General features: G+C 36.7%; 1 protein-coding gene across 3 annotated transcripts in view; it reads left to right on the top strand.

Annotated features, from left to right (window-relative positions):
- Window positions 1-1,018: 1,018 nt before the first annotated feature.
- Window positions 1,019-23,778, top strand: part of smarca2 (SWI/SNF related BAF chromatin remodeling complex subunit ATPase 2) — a 61,387-nt gene continuing 38,627 nt past the window's right edge. For all 3 annotated transcript variants that reach the window (XM_039649915.2, XM_039649914.2, XM_089130147.1), the window contains exons 1-22: window positions 1,019-1,151; window positions 2,766-3,005; window positions 3,173-3,302; window positions 4,151-4,483; window positions 4,667-4,762; window positions 6,896-7,163; window positions 7,940-8,066; window positions 9,789-9,962; window positions 14,406-14,579; window positions 14,980-15,150; window positions 15,319-15,369; window positions 15,515-15,645; window positions 16,439-16,496; window positions 16,742-16,842; window positions 18,879-19,026; window positions 19,464-19,627; window positions 20,085-20,151; window positions 20,273-20,383; window positions 21,722-21,964; window positions 22,066-22,179; window positions 23,121-23,228; window positions 23,333-23,419. In XM_039649915.2, the coding sequence (XP_039505849.1) occupies window positions 2,781-3,005; window positions 3,173-3,302; window positions 4,151-4,483; window positions 4,667-4,762; window positions 6,896-7,163; window positions 7,940-8,066; window positions 9,789-9,962; window positions 14,406-14,579; window positions 14,980-15,150; window positions 15,319-15,369; window positions 15,515-15,645; window positions 16,439-16,496; window positions 16,742-16,842; window positions 18,879-19,026; window positions 19,464-19,627; window positions 20,085-20,151; window positions 20,273-20,383; window positions 21,722-21,964; window positions 22,066-22,179; window positions 23,121-23,228; window positions 23,333-23,419 (3,081 nt within the window). In that variant the 5' untranslated portion in view covers window positions 1,019-1,151; window positions 2,766-2,780. The remainder of the gene's footprint in view (window positions 1,152-2,765; window positions 3,006-3,172; window positions 3,303-4,150; window positions 4,484-4,666; window positions 4,763-6,895; window positions 7,164-7,939; window positions 8,067-9,788; window positions 9,963-14,405; window positions 14,580-14,979; window positions 15,151-15,318; window positions 15,370-15,514; window positions 15,646-16,438; window positions 16,497-16,741; window positions 16,843-18,878; window positions 19,027-19,463; window positions 19,628-20,084; window positions 20,152-20,272; window positions 20,384-21,721; window positions 21,965-22,065; window positions 22,180-23,120; window positions 23,229-23,332; window positions 23,420-23,778) is intronic.

The raw sequence follows: 23,778 nt of genomic DNA, 5'->3' as shown, positions 1-23,778 counted from the left end.
CTTGACTAGCTGTATTTGCATGTGTTGCGCATTGAAATCTTGAGCACTGACTCCCTCGTGTGGTGATATTATAAAACTATAGCTTTATCACACTTTTTAAGCCTGTGAATATTTCTTAAGGGTAAGTCATTTGTCAATTTCCCTATAGACACACAGTCTAGGCCTGCCTCTATAAAATAATAATAATAAATCAATAAATATAATAATAATTATATATATACTTGATTGAGTGACAGCTTGTCCCCAGCTGACATTCTTGAATCGACCACTGTCCCGAGAACTTAAAATGTCAGTATTAATAGACTATACACTGATACTAAATAATCAAATATTTGTTTTGATGGTGTCAGCGTATTGATCAAATATATATATATATATATATATATATATATATATATATATATATATATATATATATGATCAATAACAACATTTTTTTTAAGTCCATTTAATGTAATTTAAGATGAAATTACTTAAACGGTTGATTATACTTACAAATTTGAGCCAGCAATTTTTTTTTACAGTGCGCAGCTTCATGAGTTATTAATTATTAATTTCTGAGCTACCAATTTCGGACCAAAAATAGTTCATTATTGTTACCGCTAATTTATGTATGATAGTCTATATACATTATCATTTATCACACTTGTTTTAAATAAATTGCATTATTCAGAAAACAACAACATGCTTACTCAACCAATGCATGCAGTCTATGGAACCTGAGCTGCAAAATTCATCGGTAGTGTACTATAACTAGAAAAAAAAAACTTAAATCTTCTCTCAGATACTTGTGGACGGACAACAACAGGCGTGAATACAATGTGCGATAGCGTGATTTGAAACGTGTCCCCAAACGCCCTGGAGGACATGCGAAAGTTCCAGTACGTTCGGCCCTGTGAAGTGAAAGTGTAGATGAAAGGCCCCGCCCCCAAATAGATCACGAAATGATCGATGTCTTCCTTAGCCAATCGCATGACAGAGACGACTGTATTTCCTGGGCTCTCAACGAATCAGAAATGGCAAAACACTAAAAAACACGAACTTCAACTTGTCAGCAAACAGAAGGGGGAGGGGACCAACATATGGCAGTCATATTTCTGAAGCTGAAATAATGTGTTAGACGTTTTATTGTGTTGTTTACCTCGCAGAAGGTAATTGGGTTTAAATACTCTTTGCTTGGACATTTATACTAATTCATATACGTCAGTGAGGAGCGTTTTTGCCATTTTTTTGCTGAAATGTAGCGGGCTAGCATGCTAATATAACTGTACTGTACAGACGGTTAGCGAGCTGCTGCTCGATTATATTAGTCAAGGGGGCTTTTTACTGCGTACTTGCTTTATAACTTTGACAATATAAAAACAGGTGAATAAACTACTGCTCTAATATTGCAACACATATTTGTAATGCCAGGAAACTGAAAATATGATATAAATGTGCATCGTTACCGAGCGCTGTGATGTAAGCTCCCAGAAAGTTTGAGATTTCAGGAAACTGCAATGGCGTGAGGGGGAGACAGTCATGACAGCAGGTCGAGGAAGCCATGATCAGTCCAGAGCAACTCTCTCCAAATAACACCCATGCACCGGTCTATATGCTATATAATGATTCATTAATAAAATAAGCGTTTTGCTTATAATTTTGCGGCCGGGTGACATTGACCAACTTACTAATTAATAGCTGCTTTGTTTTCTTATTTATAAGTTTTCGCCTTGGGCATTAAAGATAGGCCTGCATTAGCGTATTTGTGCACTCAACAACAGGTTAATTGTTTATTCCCAGATCTTCCGTTTGGTAAATTCTGTGTGAACGAACTCTAATCGTTCATAGATACGCGAATATCTAATTTAATTTTAATTAGAATGTGTAATTACACGTTAACGTGCCTTTACATGATACAAGTGTACCGTTATTTCACCGTGTGCATTCCCTTACCCGCTTAGTTATTTGTGTCAATATTGGCGTCTTGCATCCTGCTCATTTTCCGAACTGAAGCCTTGCTTGTGAGGGGGCGTGTCAAAAGCCAGCGGGATGCTTTTTAGCATTGTTATGCAAATGATGCTGGAATAACTCTTTAATATTCTCTATATGTTTCATTTATGGGATTGTTATTATTATTATTATTATTATTATTAATAATAATAATAACCGTTGTTATAATAATAATTGTAATTAATAATAATAAACTGTTATTATTATTAATAACAATAATGATAAAGCAAGATTTGCAAAAAATAAATTAACTTATTTAATAATGTATGTTTCCTTTATTTGAGCAGGCGAGTTAATAATAATAGTTTTTATAAATCAATATTAGAATATAAATGTAACGGTTTGGTCTGTTTAATTGGATACTAACTCATATAGCAAGTATCAGTGTTCCCACAGTCAAGGAAAACATATAAAAATCAAGAATTTTCAAAATGCTTTTTTCCAGGGCATGCAAATAAATAACAACAAAAAAAACAAAACAATGAAATTTCATTAGTCAGAAAGTGTGGACCCTGAAATATCAAAATACTGCTGCATACATTTCCTCAGTATTATGATTATAGGCTATTTAATGATGCAATCAACCACAACAAACTGTAATGTGCAGCCTCTCTTGGCTCATTATTTTTTTCTTAATGATAAAAGACAACACATGTTATGCATAGTTCCATATCTTAATTTGAATAAACTGTTCTTCCATTTGCTTTTATTACATTTGATAATTAAATTAATTAGCCTAACTGTAGCTTTGAACCCCTTCCCCCCTCCCCCAGATTCCCAGCTGACAGATGTCCACCCCCAATGAGCCACCAGTTGGGATGTCCCATGCTGGCCCCTCACCAGGTGCTGGCATGTCTCCGGGGCCCATCCTAGGGCCCAGCCCTGGACCCGGCCCCTCTCCTGGCTCTGTACACAGCATGATGGGCCCCAGCCCTGGGCCCCCAAGCGTCCCGCATGGTATACAGGGCCAAGGGGCTGGAGAGTACTCACAGGACATGCAACCAATGCATAAGGTAGAGGACATTGACATGAATTATATTAGAATAGATCAATAATTGTCTAGTAAATGCAAAACCAGAAAAAAAAAAAGACATAAGTACGTGTAAATGTAAAAGAACGTGTTGCAGGTTCAAACAGTCTTTTTGCATGTATGTATGACTAATCTCCTGCCTCTGTTCAGCCAATGGAGGGAATGCTTGAGAAGGGGATGGGAGACAATGTGCACTATGGCCAGATGAAGGGGGTGGGCATGAGATCCCTGCACAGTGGCATGGGTCCTCCACAGAGCCCTATGGATCAACACAGTCAAGGTGCAATTACTTATAAGCCATAATTTAGTAACAAAGCAGAAAGCACTCAGCAGTTATAATTTTAACCTTAATTATAGTTCATTATAGAGGCTCTTATTCTTTTGCCATTGAAGGATTTTAGTCTTCAATGGCCTCAGAGGTCATTAAGACAGTTATACAATATAGTGTTTATTTATTTATTTTTGTGCACTTATCTTTGGTGCTGCCTTTATGTTACACTAAGTATCCTCATACATACGATCCCTTTTTCTTTACTCTTCATCATCAAGGGAACTTTTTCTTTTATCTGTACCTTTTACAGTTCCAAATTAATTTTTAAATGTTCATAATTAAATATTCTGAAATTAACAGTCATGGGTATAGTTTAAAAGTTGTTGATAGTAACTTCAAGATGCGGTCACGTTACCGAAATTTCATTCAAATCTGATGGGCAAAAATGTCGGTTTATGATGCATGAAGCACAGCTCACACAGAAGTCACTTTGAAGCCAAGTTGCTTTCTGTTGTTCAACATGGTGAATTTGTGTTAGCAACTTAACCTGTGTTGGGAACTTTTTTGCAGTCATGTAAAACTCCAGAGTCCACAGATTTTGCCCACGAAATTTCACAGAGACAATGGTCAATGTGACCGCACCATAAATATTATTTAAAATTGTAAAAATTGTATGCATAAAACAAATAATCAGAACTTTTGAGATATACTCTCAAAATTCATACGAGTCTTCTAGAAAAATATTATTAATAAGAGAAAAAGTAGAAGGAGCAAATGACATAAACAAACAACTGACCAATTTAACCGCTGTCATTTTCATAACTACAGGATACACATTTTTTTGTTTTGCTTATTAGGTTACATGTCCCCTCATCCCTCGCCATTAGGCCAGGTGCCGGAGCATGTGCCTAGCCCTATGTCAGGAGGAGGGCCGAACCCACCTCAAGTGTCTCAGGGTCAGTCGCCCATGATGCCCATGGATCCGCAGGGGTTGGGACAGCAGGCGAGGGGTCAGTCTGCCTTCAGCCCAGTCCAGCTACAACAACTCAGGGCTCAGATCCTGGCTTACAAGATCCTGGGCCGTGGTCAGCCTCTGCCTGAAAATCTGCAGTTAGCTGTGCAGGGCAAGAGGAGCCTCCCCACCATGCAGCAGCAGCCCGTCAATACCGGCCCGTACAACAGACCTCCAGGTGAAAATGTTTTTGCCCATTTTTGTATTACCCAGTAGCCCTTTATGTGCAACTGTGCAGTTTTCTCTTGAACAATGTTGGAGTGTGTTGCATGCAAAAAAAAAAAAAAATTTTTCATATTAGTTTTTTTTTTTTTTTGCAGTTCTTTTCCTTGTTATATTCAATCTTGTGTTGTTTTCCTAGGTATGCCAATGCCTCATGGTGGGTCTGCGACTGGCCCGTGTCCTCCAGCCATGCATAATTTTACCGAGGCCTCTGGGCTAAAACCGTGGCCTGAAGGTGAGTGTGGGATGCATTTTTTATTTACTTTTTATTATACGTACAGTATTTTTATTCTAAAAACAGATAACAGTGCAGTGGGGGAAAAAAACCATTGTCTGCACTTTATTCCTTTTTAACATTCTTTGCCCTACATTTAAAGGAGTAGTTCACTTTTGAAAAAACTTTTGCTGATAATTTACTCAGCCCCACGTCATCCAAGATGTCCATGTCATTCTTTCTTCAGTCGAAAAGAAATTAAAGTTTTTGATGAAAACAATCCAGGATTTTTCTCCATATAATGCACTTCAGTGGGAACCAAACGGTTCAAGGTCCAAAAAACACTTTCAGTACAAACTGCAAACTGTTCAAAGGGCTTTAAACGATTCAAGACGATGACTAAGGGTCTTATCAAGCGAAACGATCATTTAATAAATAAATAAATAACAAAGTTTAAGTTTTATAAGCTCAAATGGTCGCCTTGCTATGTTCCGTGATGCACGTTTGTGACTCTCCTGTTCGAACTTCTTCATCAAAATGAACAAATCTTTTTCCGAGTCATTTGGTTCATTTAATAAACGAAACTAACAAATTGACTCGGATAAAGATTCGTTCGAACTGGAGAGTCATGAACGTGCATCGCAGTACAGAGCAAGGCGAGCATGTCATATTACTCAATTTGTACAGACTCATTAGAGGGTGAAAACACTGCATCATGAGCATGCTGAACATGTTACATCTCTGGTTTTGTATGCAAAAAGAATGATTGAGCAAGCCATTTGGTTTCAGTTTCTATAGGCTCTTAAACAGACAGACGCAAACCGGAGCACCGGCGCTCCCGTCGGTCTTAGAGGGCTAAAAGCTAATGGACGGATCCAATATACTGATACACATGCGTTTTCTTTCTCATCTGTTTACATTCAGTAAAAGACATAACCGACAGTATTTACGTGAATGCTCGCAAAGAAGGGCATTTTGAAATCCATATTCTGGTGATGCTTGAGGAAGACATTCTCATAATAGAATATTTCTCTATACTGTACATGGTAATCAGCATATTTACTCTTACTCTGTTCACTCTTGCCATATATTTATGGAGCATTTAGTAATTAAATCAAAGCAGTCCCATCTATGCCCATAAAAATGGCAGACAAAATTAAATATGAAAATAAGCCAGTAACCTTTCTAAAAACAAAGACATTTGCAAAATCTATATCTCGATGTTATCGATATCTCTATATGTTCATTTCTTTTTATTATTGGATGTAATGTATTCGCTATAGCTTAAATATGAACAAATTCAGATTTATATGTAATGTTCCTGTGCTCATAAACATGGTCAAAATGCTCTATATGAGTGAAACTTTGAAAAAGATTAAATTTTTTTAAAATGAAAATGCTAAGGGGCAACCTTAGAAAGGTTAACTCCCCTCTCTAATATGCTTTCAAATGACAGTGTATTAATTCATGGAGTGCTATCGTCATAGGAAAGTCACTGAAGTTCACACAAATTAAAGATCATTGTTCTTTCTTTATCAAGTGGTGAGTTAGTCTGGTTTAATTTCAATGCTTTGCTAATTGGCTATAGTTTTGTAAGATGTAGTTGACGTATGGTCAATTGACATTTTCACTGCATTTTATGAAATGCCCTCATGGCGGGTTAAGAAACTGATTGTTTGAACTCAGCCATAGATAAAGATTTAGAGATGTTTTAGAAAGTTTTTTTTTTTTTCTGAACACACTCTTGTATCATCCTCTTGTGTGCATGCTCTCATTTAGGGATTGCATGCCCTTCATGCTGCTTCTTTAAAGACATTGAACTTGACTTGAAAGAGGTCATACGAGTTTGTGTAAAGATTTTTCATTTCAGAAGTGGGACGTCAGTTTACACTGTGCTTTGAACTGTCTTAAAACCTGCCAACAACAGCTTTCATGTCCTTTTTGAGTGTGATCAAACATCCTAAGGCAATGGACTACTGAATTATATGACATTACTTATGCTGTTTCATTACGACTCGCTCACATATCTGACAACAGCATTTGGGATCACTAGAAGCTTAATGCATTGTTGCATTCAGTAGCATTTATTTGACAGACATGACATTTTGATAAATCTCACAAGACGTTCACAAAGCACATCTCCTGTCTTTTCAGGTCAAGGTGCAGAGACCCCCAGCACTCCACAGAAGCTGGCGGCCCCAGTGCCCAGCGGCAGACCCTCTCCAGCTCCCCCGCTGGCCCCCACCGGTTCACAACCTGTGCCCAGCACCTCTCTCACCTCCCAACCCCAACCTCAGCCACCATCTGGACCAGGCCAGCCCTCTCTCATCATCCAGCTCCAGCAGAAACAGAATCGCATCACCCCGATTCAGAAGCCTCAGGGTCTGGACCCTGTTGAACTCTTGCAAGAGAGGGAATACCGGTATGTAACAAGTAATTAATTTAAACTTAATTTACAGTGTTGTTAATTGCATTTTTTTTTTTCATTTTAGGATATGTTTTCTGAGGTGCACTTATAATGTTAGGACAATTTTTACATCAAAAATGGTTCTTAACTTAAAACAATTTTTGCCCTGTGATTTAAACACTGCATTTACAGGGATGTGCCTCAGTGTAAAAGCCTACTGCTATGATTGGGTAGCATTTTGCATATGAAATATTGCATATGGAACTACTCTTTTGGGAGTTACACAGTACATGTTGCTACACTACTGTCGGGTCTATATATTTCAGAAATAGTCTGGAAAGCCTGTTTCAAATTGCCAGTAGTTTAGGGTTTTGGGGGTTTTGTGAGCTGTAATGAATGTTAGAGGTTTCCAAAAAGTTCCCCAGAACTTGGTTGCTTACAATGGCTTGCACTATCTGAAAGAACAGAAAGGTGTTAATTGTTTGATGTACCTTGAGGTCACCAACACACTTTTTCTAACACTGTGAAAGTTTCAGAGTGAAAGTTTCAGATCTTGCTGGTGATTTATAATTTGGAGAACTCTAAGGTTACTACAAATTATTGATGTCTAGAAAGTGCACCTTCAAAGACATCTCTGTTCATCAATAAGTCTTGTGATATGTGCTTGTTTGACAGTTTCTGCTTTCATTTTTTTCACTTAATGACCACTAGAAATCTCTATTTTTCTTGAAAAATAAAAAGAAGATAGTGCTTGTATTCAATACATATGTCCTTCTCTTTTATGTTCAAAGGCTTCAGGCCAGAATTGCTCACAGAATCCAGGAGCTAGAAAATCTCCCGGGGTCGCTGCCACCTGATCTGAGGACAAAAGCAACCGTGGAGCTGAAGGCCTTAAGACTGCTTAACTTCCAGCGACAGGTTTGTCAATGACATGACACTCATTTTGTCTCATCTATTAATTTACTTAAAAAGGCAGTTCATAGAACAATGCCAGTACCTCTTATGTTTTTAAATTTCTGTATTAAAATGTAAATGTTATTCTTCTGTATAAAAAAAAAAAATGTGTTATTTTTTTTCCGGGGCATACATGTGATGCAACTGTCTGATATCACAACGAAGAGAAAATTAATAAAACAAAAACAAAAATCTTGAAAAGCTTTTTTAAACCTTTATTAAATAGTTTAGCATAATCTTTTAACTTCTCAACTGCTTTTTATTATTAATGTCATGCTAACATGACATTAATCGTTATACATGTAGGATGTAGGATATGTAGGATATTTCGCCACCAGGGGTCGCTAACCTTTTACATTAACAAAGGTGTATATCGATGACGCAAAGAATTAAGTGGAATTATGGATCTTGTTTATGTTCTTCCCTCATCGGTTTTGATGAGGGAAAAAAAACCTATACGAGTGCGGATTAGAACCCAGAGTCTCCGACATGCTTGGCAAGAATTCTTCCACTGGACCATTACAGTATATTTGTAACACAGGGGGATCTATATATTTATTCACATACTATTCACGTATTCAATCTACTAACAACGTAATTAGATCTCACTGTACGACCAATTAAACCCAAAGTACCATCACATTTTTGGTTGGACATCATGACATCTTTGAAAATCTTTGAAAATGTCCATCCGAATGCAACTCTGTCCCCAGCACATTTCAAACCAAACTGATGCCCATGGGTAGATATATAGAAAATCTCATCTTCCAGGCATTTGACCGACCAGGTTGACACTTCAGTGTGAGAAATTGGATTCGGGGGTGTGGTGTGTGAGCGCGTGAAACCAATCAAATGCGGGTGTCTCACGGCCAATGCGTCAGAGTTGGCAGCTATGACGTGGATATGACGCCATTGACTGGTGACTCCTCACCCTTGCTCACACGTGCCGTTTCCTTGGTTAAAATCACAATTTTCTCGATTTACAAATAGTTGGAAACATTGGGATTATTGTAAGTAATCAACTAAACTATGTAACATTGGCCTAGTGTTTTTTTTGGATATTTTACTGCAAAAATCCTACATATTGTACCTTTAAGCTTTTTCTTTAAAAATGGTCTAAAAGTGTTTTAGAACCATTAACATACTTATATATCTTTTACCCAGAAATAAATGTCAGTTATAATTAAAATAATAAGCGCTCTAATGATTTTCTCTTTCACCGGTGCATATAATTGATAGAATTTAGATAAAAGCATATTTCCAGTAATTTAATATATAATTGGGAGACACTTCTAATGAAAATCTCTCATGTTTGCCTTCGCTTTGTCATGAAGTCATGAAATAATTTAGAATACAACAATTTAAAATTGCTCATGCATGTTTTTGATTTGCTGGTTCCACTGAGCTTTGTCCTATTCACATTTTGTGGATGGTTATAGTGTCCAAAGTTGTGCTATGAATGTTTAATTTACCCTGTGCAATGAAATACACCAATAGAGGGCACCCTTGTTGTATTTCATTGCACTCATTCTCCTCACAATTCACAGCCTTGTTCTGCTATAATTAACTATCATGAACAAAATATGTGTGAAATGCATCAGAATATGATTATCATTTGATGAAGCTCATTAGCTTAATGCATTTTTCCACAGATGACAATGATTGATTTTTTTTTTTTTCTCTCAGCTGAGGCTAGATGTTGTTGCCTGTATGCGCCGAGACACGACTCTGGAGACTGCCCTGAACTCCAAAGCCTACAAGCGCAGCAAGAGACAGACCCTGAGAGAAGCTCGCATGACTGAGAAACTAGAGAAGCAGCAGAAAATCGAGCAGGAGAGGAAGCGCCGACAGAAACACCAGGTGATCAATGAATGATCAGTGTACTAAGCGTGATCAAATAAATGGACTTAACATACTCAATATACTTATAAAACAGTAGACAAGCTCCCACAGCAAAATGCTCATATACACAATTCACATGCTTACATATTGAATACTTATAAAGGCCAGGGGTTCAGACTGTGACCAATTGGTCACATTTTGCAACATTTTACCCTGCCGGTTTGACAACATTTTGTTAGAGGTTACACTGATGCTACAGCACATTGCTCAACTGACATTTCTGTTACATTTGAGAAACATCAAATGACAAATGAAATGCAACTGCACTACTCGTTTGAGACTCAGAACAGGTTTACAAAGCTGGGATTAATAACACCGCAGCGTGATCTTGTGGGAAGCATTCAAATTCGGTCCAGAAACCAGGAGAAACATCGTGCCATGAAGTTATAGAAAGCGTTTCTGTCCACAAATCACCAACATTCACCATGGATTTAATGTAGTGACGCTAACCATAACCATGTATTGTAGCCGAAGTGGTCGAATGTTTATCTATTTTTTTTTTTTTTACATTAGGTTGTTTATAACATGGTTCGCTCAACCCTGTGAGAGTGAAATTCAGACACTTTTCAAGGGCTTTCAAGTGCTTCAAACTTTTTCCAGCACTTCAAACCTCTGAATATTATCTAATTATAATGTTATTTTTAATGTGATGATTTATAAAACTAAAAGTTTAAAGATGTAGGAAAAATAACACTTTGTCCTTTTATTTATTTAAAAAAGACATGAAATTACCACTATAACCAGTAGATGGTGGCAGAAGAGCAGTTATTTGCCATTTCCATTCCCTAACATCTGGAAAAAAGTAAAAAGTCACAAAGTCTCATAAAAAACACTTTTCTTCAGATTGTGACTAAATTACACAGAAAACAAGTAAAGAGAGCTCCTTTTATAATCACTAGCTGCGTTTCCATTACCCTTCAATATGAAAGTACGCTCAATGGAAACACGTCAATTTCGCAAAAACTCCCGTTCGCAAAACTGCAATGGAAACGGATTTTGCGCATTTACAGTCACCTGATTTAGAAGACGGAGTGTGTTTTAGGTCCGTGTCCGCAAATAATAATAATAATTATCATCATTAGCCTATTATAACATTTATTAAGCTACATATGTAGAAAACGATTTTATCCAAAAAAGGAACAAAGCAATTTGTCACATCTCATTCATAGTACAGGTTGGAAAATAATAATAATAGGGCTAAGATTATCACTAATAAACACTCGATTTTGACCAATATTCATTAGTGTGTGCGGAGTTTGGAGTACCCACTGGATGGCAGACAGGTGCGGGCACGCCGTGAACACTTTCATTTTCCCATCAACAGTGGAATCAACTTAAAATACTCTATCATTTCTGGTTATACAGAAAACAATAATACATTATTCGCAACTTCTTTTAATTGCGTAATGTCACAATAACAAGAAAACGTTGTGCTTTTGTAAAATAACATAAAACAATCAGGTGCGCTTTATGATCTTCGTAAACTGGAGCGCGAGAACTGATCCAATAGCCTTTATAGACTAAAGCTTGAAATGTCCACTTTAAAAAGAACAAATTCGTGAACTAATAACAAAATCGTAAACCTTCTGATTATGTAATCCGTATGAAAGGTGCAGTTCTCTCTAAAGGTGCATCCGGAGATTATGTTTTTAGCTCGTTATTTTTTCAGACGCATTTATAATAACTCACCTATTAGCCTACAGCACTGCGGGAAAAATATCATAAATATCCATGTTCTAATTTGGTCTCAGAAAACTAAAATCAAAATTTTTTTCCCCCATATTAATTTGTGAATATTTTAAATGTTTTAAAGAGGGCAAAAAGTCATAAACAAATATCTGAAATTTCGTTGAGATGTATATAGCGCAGCATTGGTGTGGTCAAACTAAAATGCTGGTGTTCAACTTTGCGTTTTAAAAATACAACAACCGTTCATTTTTCGTATTGCAACGACTGTTTAGACATAAAACAAGATAGAGTTCTTTATGAAATTCATTTGAAAAAAAAAAAAAAGAAAGAAATACAGGAATAGCCTCTCTAAACCTCAAAGAAATGCCATCAAAACATTGAAGCAGAAATAAGAGAGAAACACCAGGAACTCTGTGTCTTTCCCTGCCATTAATGCTTGGATAACACACCACGTCTTCTTCCATTAATAATAATAATGTCTAGTGCGGTGCATTGCTGTGAAATAGGTTATAAACCTACCAAAGTCCGTTGCCATGATTTTTGGAATGACTTATCGCGAGAGGAAGAAAAAAGACGTTTTAGTCGCATAACATCGGTTAATGGAAACACCGTCATCACAATAGTTTTTTATCGACATTTGGAAAATATTGCAGAAGTTTTGCGCAAATCTGTAATGGAAACGCGCCTACTGAAGCTGTCTGCCAGTTAAATATGGTATAATAGAAGAACAATGGTCAAAAACAGTATAGAATATTCAAATTCTCATTTAAAGATGAGGTTTTTGCACATTACTGTTGTTAATACTTTTTAATTTATCTGCATATCAATTTAAGTTTAGTGTTTCACTGTTAAATTTCCAATAAACAAACATGTATTTTTATTCGTAACTGCACTTAATAATGCAACACAATAGTCATTTTATGGTTAAATTAGCTTTATGATAAATTTTCCCCCTGCTATCAAATCAGGTGTTGGCGCCACTATCTGGAGAACTTTGTGGCACCAGTGTCTTTGCTTTCAAATGTTAGTCTGGAGCCATGAGGGAGCTTTTAAGAGGAGTCATATCATGAGGAATCAAATTTCCTTGGCCTGCCAAGTCAAGCTGAGCCAATAAGAAGGATGTAGGATAACGCTCTCCTAAACACCAGAATAACTATGGAAACTAGAAGGATTGAAAATTGCTCTTCCTGGCAGTGTGTAAGACCTGACCTTCAGAAAATTAGAAACAAGTGGCTAATTAAGATGTCTTTAAAACAGTTTGTGCTGCACATTTGATCCAGGTGTATATATGTTACCACAAAAATATTCAGCAGCACAACTGATTTCAATGTTTCAACAAGAAATGTTTTTGAGAAGAAAATCAGCATATTAGAATGATTTCTTAAGAATCATATAACACTGAAGACTGGAGTAATGATGCTGAACATTCAGCTTTGCCAAAACAGGAATTAAATACATTTTTAAAATATATTAAAATAGACAGTAGTTATTTTAAATTGTAATAATATTTCACAATATTATTGTATTTTTTTCTTTAAAGGCACACTATGCAAGATTTGTACCTTAAAGCGGCAGTCCGTAGCTTTTTTTGTGTTAAAAAATATCCAAAGTAAATTGAGCAAGAACATCCAGCCAGTGTTCAAAACTATCTGCTAGCTATAGCTCGATTCAAAATGGTAACCTTGTAATAATGTTTTAAATTCCAGTGGTACTGGTGGATTTCCACGAGAAATTCAAACATGTCTTTGCGTCATTACGTCACATTTGCACACATAAACAAGGAGCCTTGGCTTGTAAGCCAAATTGCGTGTGAGGATGTTGGAGGTGGAGATTTATTGCCTTTTCTCATGACACTTGATATTACTAAACTTATCAATTTGATGGCGGATCCAGAAAAGAATCCGGGCCCAAAAAGTATCTGAAGGGCATTAAATATAGTCACGCAATGCTGATGTTATCAGCATTACAAATTGAGAAGAAAGTATAATTTGCATGGTTTTCAAGATATGATAAGCGATCGTTATATTTAATCAGCACGATTTACTGCAATGCTTTTTTCCCTTAGTTGGTCAGAACAAAAGTGGATGTTTTTTACTTGTTCAGATGACTTTTCCGGTAAAAATTCTTATGTTGGTCATACTTCCAACAAGAATAATCTGTGATTCTGAATGATAGTATCCACACCGGCGCGGTGACTGACAGCCTCACATTCTCCTCAAAACCTCGGATTTATCCGCGTTGTTCCGTACCGAGGCACAACTCACGTAAAGTTTGCAATTGCAAATTTCGGACAGAGATGGCGACAAAGAGGAAAAACTGCAGACTGCAGATTTAAAATAAAAGCTTTGAAGGAATTTTGATGGTAAACCAACTCATAGTAGGGCGAATCATCCCAATAGCAAAGCAGGGGGGGCGCCACAGGCAAAACTAGCAATGCAGGATTTGTCGAAGTCAGAAGAGTGCAGAGACGGCTCTGCGTGAGTGGTGTTTACGACAGTAGGATATGACAGTGCGACTCTAGGGGTCACTGTTTGACAAAACAGGAAACTGCATAGTATGCCTTTAAAAAAACACTAATTAAAAAAAAAATCCATCAGAAAGAAAATGTATTAAACTAAAAGCATTGTATGACTTGTTTAGAACAAATGTTTGAGGAGTTTTAAAGTGGCTTTACTCTTTGATTCATGCTGTGTCATTCTTTTCTTCTTGTAGGAGTATCTCAACAGCATTCTGCAGCATGCAAAAGATTTCAAGGAATATCACAGGTCCATCTCTGGAAAAAATCAAAAGCTGTCCAAGGCCATTGCTACCTGGCACACTAACACAGAGAGAGAGCAGAAGAAGGAGACTGAAAGGATCGAGAAAGAGAGGATGAGGAGACTGATGGTATGAAGCACCATTTCTAGCATCATTATAAAACAGTTTCATTGTCTTCGCTCCCTTCCACAAAAATGGGCATTCACCAAATCACACTGTCCAGTTCTTGAACAAATCACTTAACTAATGCTTTTCCTTCTATTGATCATTAATTCATTATTTTTAATGAATTTTAATGATTCAATTAACTGATTGTGATTGGTGATTCACTCTGAATCAAACAGAGACTTAATCATAGACTGAACTCACTACTACACTGAATTGGCTCGAACTTAGTACTACTAGTACTGTGACTGAAGGAGTACTGTGTTTAAAAATGTAAAAAATGTAAAAAAAAACAAACAAAAAACCCATAAATATACACATTTTCCCTTAAAGGTTCTCATAGGCTGTCTGTCTATTTTCCTAGGCGGAGGATGAAGAAGGTTACAGAAAGCTAATTGACCAGAAGAAGGACAAGCGTCTTGCCTACCTTCTTCAACAGACAGATGAATATGTGGCCAACCTGACTGAGCTTGTCTATGAGCACAAGGCTGCTCAGGCTGCAAAGGAAAAGAAGAGGAAGAGAAAGAAGAAAAAGGTATTAGAAAATAATAGAAAAGAATCCATAAAATCACTTACTCTCAAGTTTAATGTAGTAAGTTATAGTTTTATTAGGTTCAATTCCGTTTACACCACTGTGTTTTTTTTTTCCTTATGATCGTCAAACACTCAATGCTTGCTTATTTCTGTCATGTTTAACCTTCAGAAGGAAGCTGGTGATGCCGAAGGAATGGGAGCCATCGGGCCTGATGGAGAAGTAAGTAAATTGCTATGCAAATGAAAGCAGAGCAGATCTGAATAACTGACTGATGTTTGATCCTAATGGTAAACTCACTCTGTCAAACCTAATCTAACATGGCCTGTCACAGAAAACCTGCTTTTATGTTTACTTATTCGTGCAGCCCATAGATGAGAACAGCCAGATGAGCGAGCTGCCAGTCAAAGTTATTCAGACAGAGACTGGGAAAGTGCTGCAGGGGACAGATGCTCCCAAGTCCAGTCAGTTAGAGGCTTGGCTCGAGATGAACCCTGGGTAAGCTGTCCTCACATTGCATTCTCTGTGTGTCTGGTAAATCAAAGCATTTCCATAAAAGAATGACCAGTCACTTGGATTAAGCTGTGAAGCTGCAGTGAGCCATGTGTTTACAGCACAATGGGGAAGAAAATGATGAAAGGGATGCACTCAAATTTTAGTCTCTGTAGAAAAGGGAAAATATGCTACTTGACTACTCACCAAATAAATAAATAAATATAGACATTGAATATAATTTGTGTACTAGAAATTATTGTTGTACAGACAGGATATTCCGCCCAGCCCTAATGGAGGTGCCTCAATAATGTGCAGAATGTGAAAAAAAATATGTTTTGAACCTTAAAGCATGTTATCCTATTCTAGTACAACATTCTGAGTGCAACGGCCACAACTAAACATCAAGTCAAGTCATAGAACCAAATCCCTGCCTTGCTTTTTTTCTTTTTCAAAAAACTGTAACAAACTGTTACACTCGAATGTACATCACAATACCAGAGAGACAGAATAAAATTCAGTTATGAACTGATTAACATTTTAATTTTGTGTAATCACTAAAGAAATCTTTAAAAAACTACATAGAAATAATAGAATATTGTTACAATTTTGTAAAAAATTGCATTAAAAAACTATCTAACAGAGACTGTAGCTTTGTGCAAACCTCCTGTGTAGCAGACCTTTAATTTAGCTATGGGGAAAAAAGCTTTGATAACAAGCACCTTTTTAAGCTTGTGTTGTCAATAAACCATTTTTCAGGCTTCAAGTGTTTACTAGTGCATTATGCCCTTTTAAACAGCTATGAAGTTGCTCCACGGTCAGACAGTGAAGAGAGTGGCTCGGAATTTGAAGAGGAGGTGAGTGTCCTCTTTTTTTCTGCTCATTGAGCATTGTCAGCTCCTTGATGTGGAGTGAGTCATACATAAGTACACACACTCACACTCATTATTATCATTTTCTCTGCATTCATAAAGATCTCCCATAAGCCTTTTCAGTATCTGCCTTAGTAGCCCATTTCTTTTCTGAATATGCCGCTATGTTGTTTATCTCAAGCAATCACAGTGCATTAAATGAGCATAATCCGCTAATACTCCTTTTTTAGGATGATGAAGAGGTGGTCTCCAGAGCCGAATCCGAAGAAAAGAAAGTCATTGATCCCAACAGTGATGAAGTATCTGAAAGAGCAGCCAAGCACATCATAGAGTATGTTGCCTGTTCTCACTTCAAAACAAAAAATGCCTTGTTGAACGGGATTGAACTTAATATGTACAGGGGGTTTCAAAAGTTTATTTTTATCAATTTTCAGATTTTCACTTTTTTGCATTGTAAATGATATGATCAGTTTGACGAGTTAAGTGAAAATTTAAAGGGATGCTTCACCCAAAAATACCTTAGTTGTTTCAAACCTGTATTCATTTCTGTCTTCTGCTGAACCCAAAAGAAAATATTTTGAATATTGTTTGTATCTGAACAGATGATATCTGAGTCAATTGACATTGACTTCCATATAATTTTTTCCATACTATGGAAGTCAATGGGTCCCATCAAATGTTTCGTTACAAGCATTCTTCAAAATATATATATATATATTTTTGTTCACCAGAAGACAGAAATTCATACAGGTTTGGAAAAACTTGAGAATTAGCAAATGATGACAGAATTTTCATTTTTGGGTGAACTATCCCTTTAAGTATATCTCTCAGTATATATATATATATATATATATATATATATATATAAAACCCTGACACATTACAACAGTGCTGTGCAGGAGAGATTGTCTGAATGCACAACACATTCAGCCTTGAACTGGATGGGTCATAGCGACAGGGTTTCGAAATATAAATCCATAGATGTGTTCTGCCTTGTGTCTGTGGATCATGCAGATGGTGTTTGGAAATACAAACTAAGAATTCTGTGAATGGCATGGTCTACTTGCGTATTGTAGTAGTCGGCCGAACCTCTGATCACAAAAGAAATTAGGGGTGTGTTTGTAAAGCCATTTGTGAAGACAAAAGGCGTGTCATTTCAAACTGGTTTAAGATGTCCACTAGTTTTCAACATGAGCCTCTTTGATGGAGTGGCAGATCATGTCAAAATGGAGCAGAAGCTCTATAGATTGTTTCCACCACCTTGTTGAATATTTGCTGTGAAGAATTCCGTTCTACCCATTTAATGTATGGATTCGGCAGATGATGAATATTCAGTGTTACGTTGGATTCTATATGTTTTATCAGTACACGTGTCCTCCAGGAATTGAAATTCATGACCTTTGCCTTGATAGTACCATGATGACCAATATGTAATTAAAAAAGTGGCCACAGGCTGTACATAGTTTAACACACCTTTAAAGTGTTATGTATCCAGTTTTAGTTTATTTATTCTACATGGCAAACAAACAAAAGTTTTAGTGTAAGTCTAAGTTTTACTCCGCTTGTAAATGATTTCGCATTTGAACTAAGGACCTGCTCTGTTTGACCTTAATATTTAAAAGATAAATAGATAAATATCATTATTTGACAAATAAATACTAATATGGCAAGTGTTATTTTAAAAAAAAGTTTTCAATTCAACTGCCATTGGCAGGTGTGGTAAACCAGCATGTTAAATGATTAGTTTATCCAAAAATGGCTATTCAGAAGTCAGCCTTATGTCCCGTTTATCTTCAAAATACCCAGAACTTTTGAAGAGTCGCTTCACATGATGAACAGACTCAATTTTGGTGTTTATTCATTTATAAACACTGATCGACACATCCAAAGAACACATCAAATATGGTAAACCAGCTCACATATGCTTACTTGAGAACCAATGATTTTTAATGCATGCCGTGAACGTTTTCTTTACTTGGAATTTCATTGGATGGACAGCTATGATGAGAGAATATTAAAAATAATTTTGTGTTTCAAAGATGAATGAAAGTCTAATGGGATAATGACCCATTCTAAACCCCGGGTAAACTGAATCCTGGGTTATCTTGCTTCACCGTTTACATTGCTTATAATATACACAGGTTTAACAATTAATCCTGGGTATTTAAACTGACCTTTCGTTTCACCTTGTACATTCCTAAACCCTGGGTTGACCTTCTTATTTGCATATTTGCAGGATCATTGCCATTGATTGCACTAGACCTGTTTACAGAAAAGCTAAATTACAATTGTGAAGCGCTACTTTACTTGAGGTTAATTTTTATTTTTGCATGAACTATCCTTTTAATGTTGGTTCCTGTGTTGCAGTTCTGCTAAGCAGGATGTGGATGACGAGTACAGTGTTCAGGCGGGAGAGACCAGCTCCCAGTCTTACTATGGAGTGGCCCATGCTGTCATAGAAAGGGTGGACAAACAGTCCACCCTTCTGATCAATGGCACCCTCAAACATTACCAGGTAAAGCAACAAATAAACCAAGCTTTAAATAGACTCCTCACAGATACATTATTCTTGGAATCCATCTTCTCTGAAGAGAGCTGTGTTGGTTTAAATCATATTTCAGGGTATTATACTTTAGAACTGGAAGAGGCTGCAGGAAAGAAATCACTGGGAGTGGAAATTTCAAAAATGCTTAGCTTGTATTGAATCTGTTATCCCCTTTGGGCATTAATGGATTTTTAAAGGAGAAACAGACCTGTTGTCTTCTGTTTATCCTTTGAAAGAATTAAATGAGCACTAGGATTCATGCTTTATTTTTTCTACTCGTCATCTGTGAAAAAATAATTGGATCTATTGTGCATGTTCTGGAATCCGTGTGTCGTGTGTCTGCTCGGTTGTCTATTTGTTATGTTTATAAGAAATTACTGCCAAATAATGCAAATCTTTTTGTTCAGATCCAGGGTCTGGAATGGATGGTGTCACTGTACAACAACAACCTGAATGGTATTCTGGCCGATGAGATGGGTCTGGGGAAGACCATTCAAACTATTGCCCTTATCACCTATCTGATGGAAAACAAGAGGCTCAATGGGCCGTACCTCATCATCGTACCGCTCTCGTAAGTCCAACTTACAAGATGGAAATAACATGATAAGAGATGTAATGAAGTGAAATATCTAAGAGGATTTGCAGTGCAATGGCTTCATTAGGTAGCTAAACTCTATTACACACAGTTCAGTTGACTTCTAATGACTGAAAACGCTGTGATAGTGATTTGTGATGGCGCATTTTTAAGGTGACATGTCAGTGCTACAAGTCACTGAACAGTTGTCATATTGATCATGCATGGTTAGTTGGACATTGAATTAAATGGTACAACATCTTTTACAAGTTGTATTGATTGATTTGTGCAACGGCCAGAAATGTCCTCAAACAGCTTTACCTCACACTCTGCTCAACCATCACACCACCACATATCATTTAGAGAAATGACTTCATTTAGAGGTAAAACGTTTATTTGTTTATTCCTTCTAGTATAAAAAAATGACAGTATTGATTTTTTTTTTTTTTCATAGGACCTTGTCTAACTGGGTTTATGAGTTGGACAAGTGGGCACCAAGTATTGTGAAAATTTCCTACAAGGTAGTCATTGATTTTTATTATCAGTATGTATAGTAACTGTGGACAATTAAATTTTATGATGTAATATAGTATTTAGGTTATAAAATCAGTTAATTGCGATTTCTGTTTTAATTTGTCAAAGGGCACACCATCAATGCGGAGGTCTTTCGTGCCGCAGCTCCGCAGTGGGAAGTTTAATGTCCTTATAACCACCTATGAGTACATCATTAAAGACAAGCACATTCTAGCCAAGGTAAAGGTCATCCATTTATGTTTGTGTTTGAAGACACTTTCATCTAAAGTGTATTCTCTCATTTCATTAATGGGGTCAGTATTACAATTTAAAAACTGTTGTATTTTTATTTATTTTTATGTATTTTAAAATATAATTCACTCCTGTGGTGGCAAAGCTGAATTATCTTCAGTGTCACATGATCCTTCAGAAATCATTCCAATATTCTGATTAGCTGTTTTTTTTTTTTGTTTTTTTTTTTTGTCGTAATTATTTAAATAGAAAGTTCAAAAGAACAACATTTGTTTAAAATATCAATCTTTTTTAAAGGTGGATTATGCAACATTTCATGTTAAAAATAGCTGTTTTTCTAACCCATACATGCTTAAACCATTGCCTGATGGGCTGAATGAGCCCACGTTCACGCTCGCCTGGCTATGTCTGGCAGGATTGTGTATTCGCCGCCATTCTCCGTATCAGGGAAGACAACTCGAGCGACACTTTAGTCAACTTTCGACAAAAGTAGAAGATAGATTCAAAGAGACTGGCTTGTAGTTCATTCCAAACCCCAATGCAAACTCCACATAAGGCAAAGAAAATAAAACTTTTTTCTAGTGCCAGGCGTCGGAATAAGACGAGAGTCAACATCGGGAAGCTTTCAACAAATGGCGAGATCTCCGGTCTGCTCTAGGGCTTAAACGGCATCCTATTCAAAGTTCTAACTTATATTATTCATGAATGTGTTTCCATAATAATACAATCATAAGTGGATACAGTAAATGCATAGTTCAACATGGAGATAGATGGAAACAAAAACCGAAGTTTTCTGCCACCCCCGTTTCCCCCTCACACACACACACACACACACATAATTGTGTAATTTACTCAAATGCCTTTCCTTCCATATATTTTAAATGACTTAAATGACAGATTTATATTTTTATTACCTCATTATGACTGTAACAAAAGATATGTGCGGCTGATGCTCCTTTGGTTATGATGTGTGTGTGTGTGTGTGTGGTCCATGAGCGCGCACACCTCTGGTTGCAGTTTCGCTTGTCACCAGAGGGGGCGTAGTTCAGCAAAAACTTGCGTTTTGCACCTTTAACAGTACAAAAGTCTTTACTGTCCGTTAAGATCAATATAATGCATCCATGCTAAAAGTTCATTTCTTTCAAAAAAAAAAAAAAAAAAAAAAAAAAAAAACAACCTTACTGACCCAAAACTTTCGAACGGTATTGTACTTTAAATCAGTTCCTGCATTCCCTGGGACTCGAACCCATGGTCTTGAAGTGGCACATGTTTGTAGAACAATCAGTGCCTTAATGCAGTAATTGTCAATTCCTTTCCAACTCCCAGATTCGCTGGAAGTATATGATTGTGGACGAGGGTCACCGCATGAAAAATCATCACTGCAAGCTCACGCAGGTGTTGAACACCCACTACGTTGCACCCAGAAGGCTGTTGCTCACTGGGACCCCTCTACAGAACAAATTACCTGAGCTCTGGGCCCTGCTCAACTTCCTGTTGCCCACCATCTTCAAAAGCTGCACCACCTTTGAGCAGTGGTTCAATGCTCCATTTGCAATGACTGGAGAGAGGGTAGACTGTTATATTTCACTCTTACAGATTTACCATCCTGTTTTACACATTACACTGTAGCTTAAAGAGGCTTCTCTCTGTTGCGGATTACACCGATTCAGGTGGATCTAAATGAAGAGGAGACCATCCTCATCATTCGCCGTTTGCATAAGGTATTACGTCCCTTCCTTCTGCGCAGACTGAAGAAAGAAGTGGAGTCCCAGTTACCTGAGAAGGTAATCCATTCTGTCACACTTTTTTTAATAAAAGTGGAAAAGGAGATACCAAGTGAAACAACAGTATTAATGTTTTATGTAAGTTCGGGTTAGAGTTGTCAAAAAGTACCGTCTTGAAGTGAAATGTTTTAAATTGTAAAGCTTTGAGTGCTGTTGAGTGTAATCATCAACACCTCTGATTTGCCATTGTGTTCACGCACTTATCGGATATGTCTGATGGGCTGCTATGATCAACGCACTGGAGAGTTTCCTTTCAAAAGCTCCCGTCTGAGTAAGTGCTCTGTATAGAGCATCATTGATGTATATTGACAACATCTTTTTGAAGCGCTGATCATTGTAGCCAATCACAGACATATCCAATAAACGTGTGAGTACAATGGGCAATCAGATGAGTTTATGATTCCGCTTAACAATGCTCAATGTAAAATTTCAAATTTCAGTATCGACTTGGTTCCGGTACTTTTTGACAACTCTAGTTCAGGTTTTAGACTTTGGTTCTTCAAAAATGACATGCTGCTAAAAAGCATTCAGCATGACATTTACCAAGTGTCTTATTAGGTTGACCGCACACAGAAAACAACAAATAGTGCCTTGTCAGCAATAAATGGTTTGATATATGTATAGTTACAGTTATATATAACTGTAATCTTAAATTTCATAAATAGGTCTCAAAAGTTAAAATTTACAGTATACTGCCAATTTTACAGGCCCCAGTGTGAATTATTGCATTATTCATACATTACATTTATACATTATTCCTATACATCTTAAAAAAATAAAATAAATAAATAACAAAATTATTTTATTTATTTCCAAAAACAACATTCATTGTACACATTTTTTTTCTTTTAATTAAAGCATCTTCCAAACAAATTTTGAATGACATCTTTATGTCATGCGGTTGAGGTTATATTAATGCATTGGGTCTTAATTTGTCACAGGTGGAGTATGTCATCAAATGTGACATGTCAGCCATCCAGAAGGTTCTGTACAGGCACATGCAGGGCAAAGGTATCCTGCTCACTGACGGTTCAGAGAAAGACAAGAAGGTAAAGAGAGAGGCTGAATGGTAACTGTGACTGTATGTTACACCGTTGTGTGTGGATTAAAGCAGATGTTCATGGGGTTTTAACTTGATGTATTTCATCCACAGGGTAAAGGAGGTGCCAAAACTTTAATGAACACCATCATGCAGCTGAAGAAGATCTGTAACCATCCCTACATGTTTCAGCACATTGAGGTATCGACTAAGTCATGGCTATTATTAAGCTGAAATAAAATATGAATATTGGTTGACAAAATTAGAAATGTTCTTTTTAAACTGAAATAAGTTTTAAGTTGAAACACTAAAATTATTAACTCTATGATAACTTATCATTAGAGACCACTAACAACTATCACGAACAAACCAAATACGATTTGATAAATTACACTTAAAAATATCGACAAATCAACATTATAACTTTCCAGAGCTATTGGTCTAAAAAATGAGAAAGAATGTTAAAAACGTATAATAACAACAAATGACATGCGTCAGTTTAACAGAAAAAAATAAGTTGCTTTTTTTGTCCATTCTTCTTTGAATTTTTTGTCTACTTC

Source organism: Pimephales promelas, chromosome 4 (genome assembly GCF_988280905.1).
Source record: "Pimephales promelas chromosome 4, fPimPro1.hap1.1, whole genome shotgun sequence".
In the NCBI taxonomy this organism is placed as follows: domain Eukaryota; kingdom Metazoa; phylum Chordata; class Actinopteri; order Cypriniformes; family Leuciscidae; genus Pimephales; species Pimephales promelas.
This window is presented reverse-complemented; position numbering and strand designations above follow the sequence as displayed.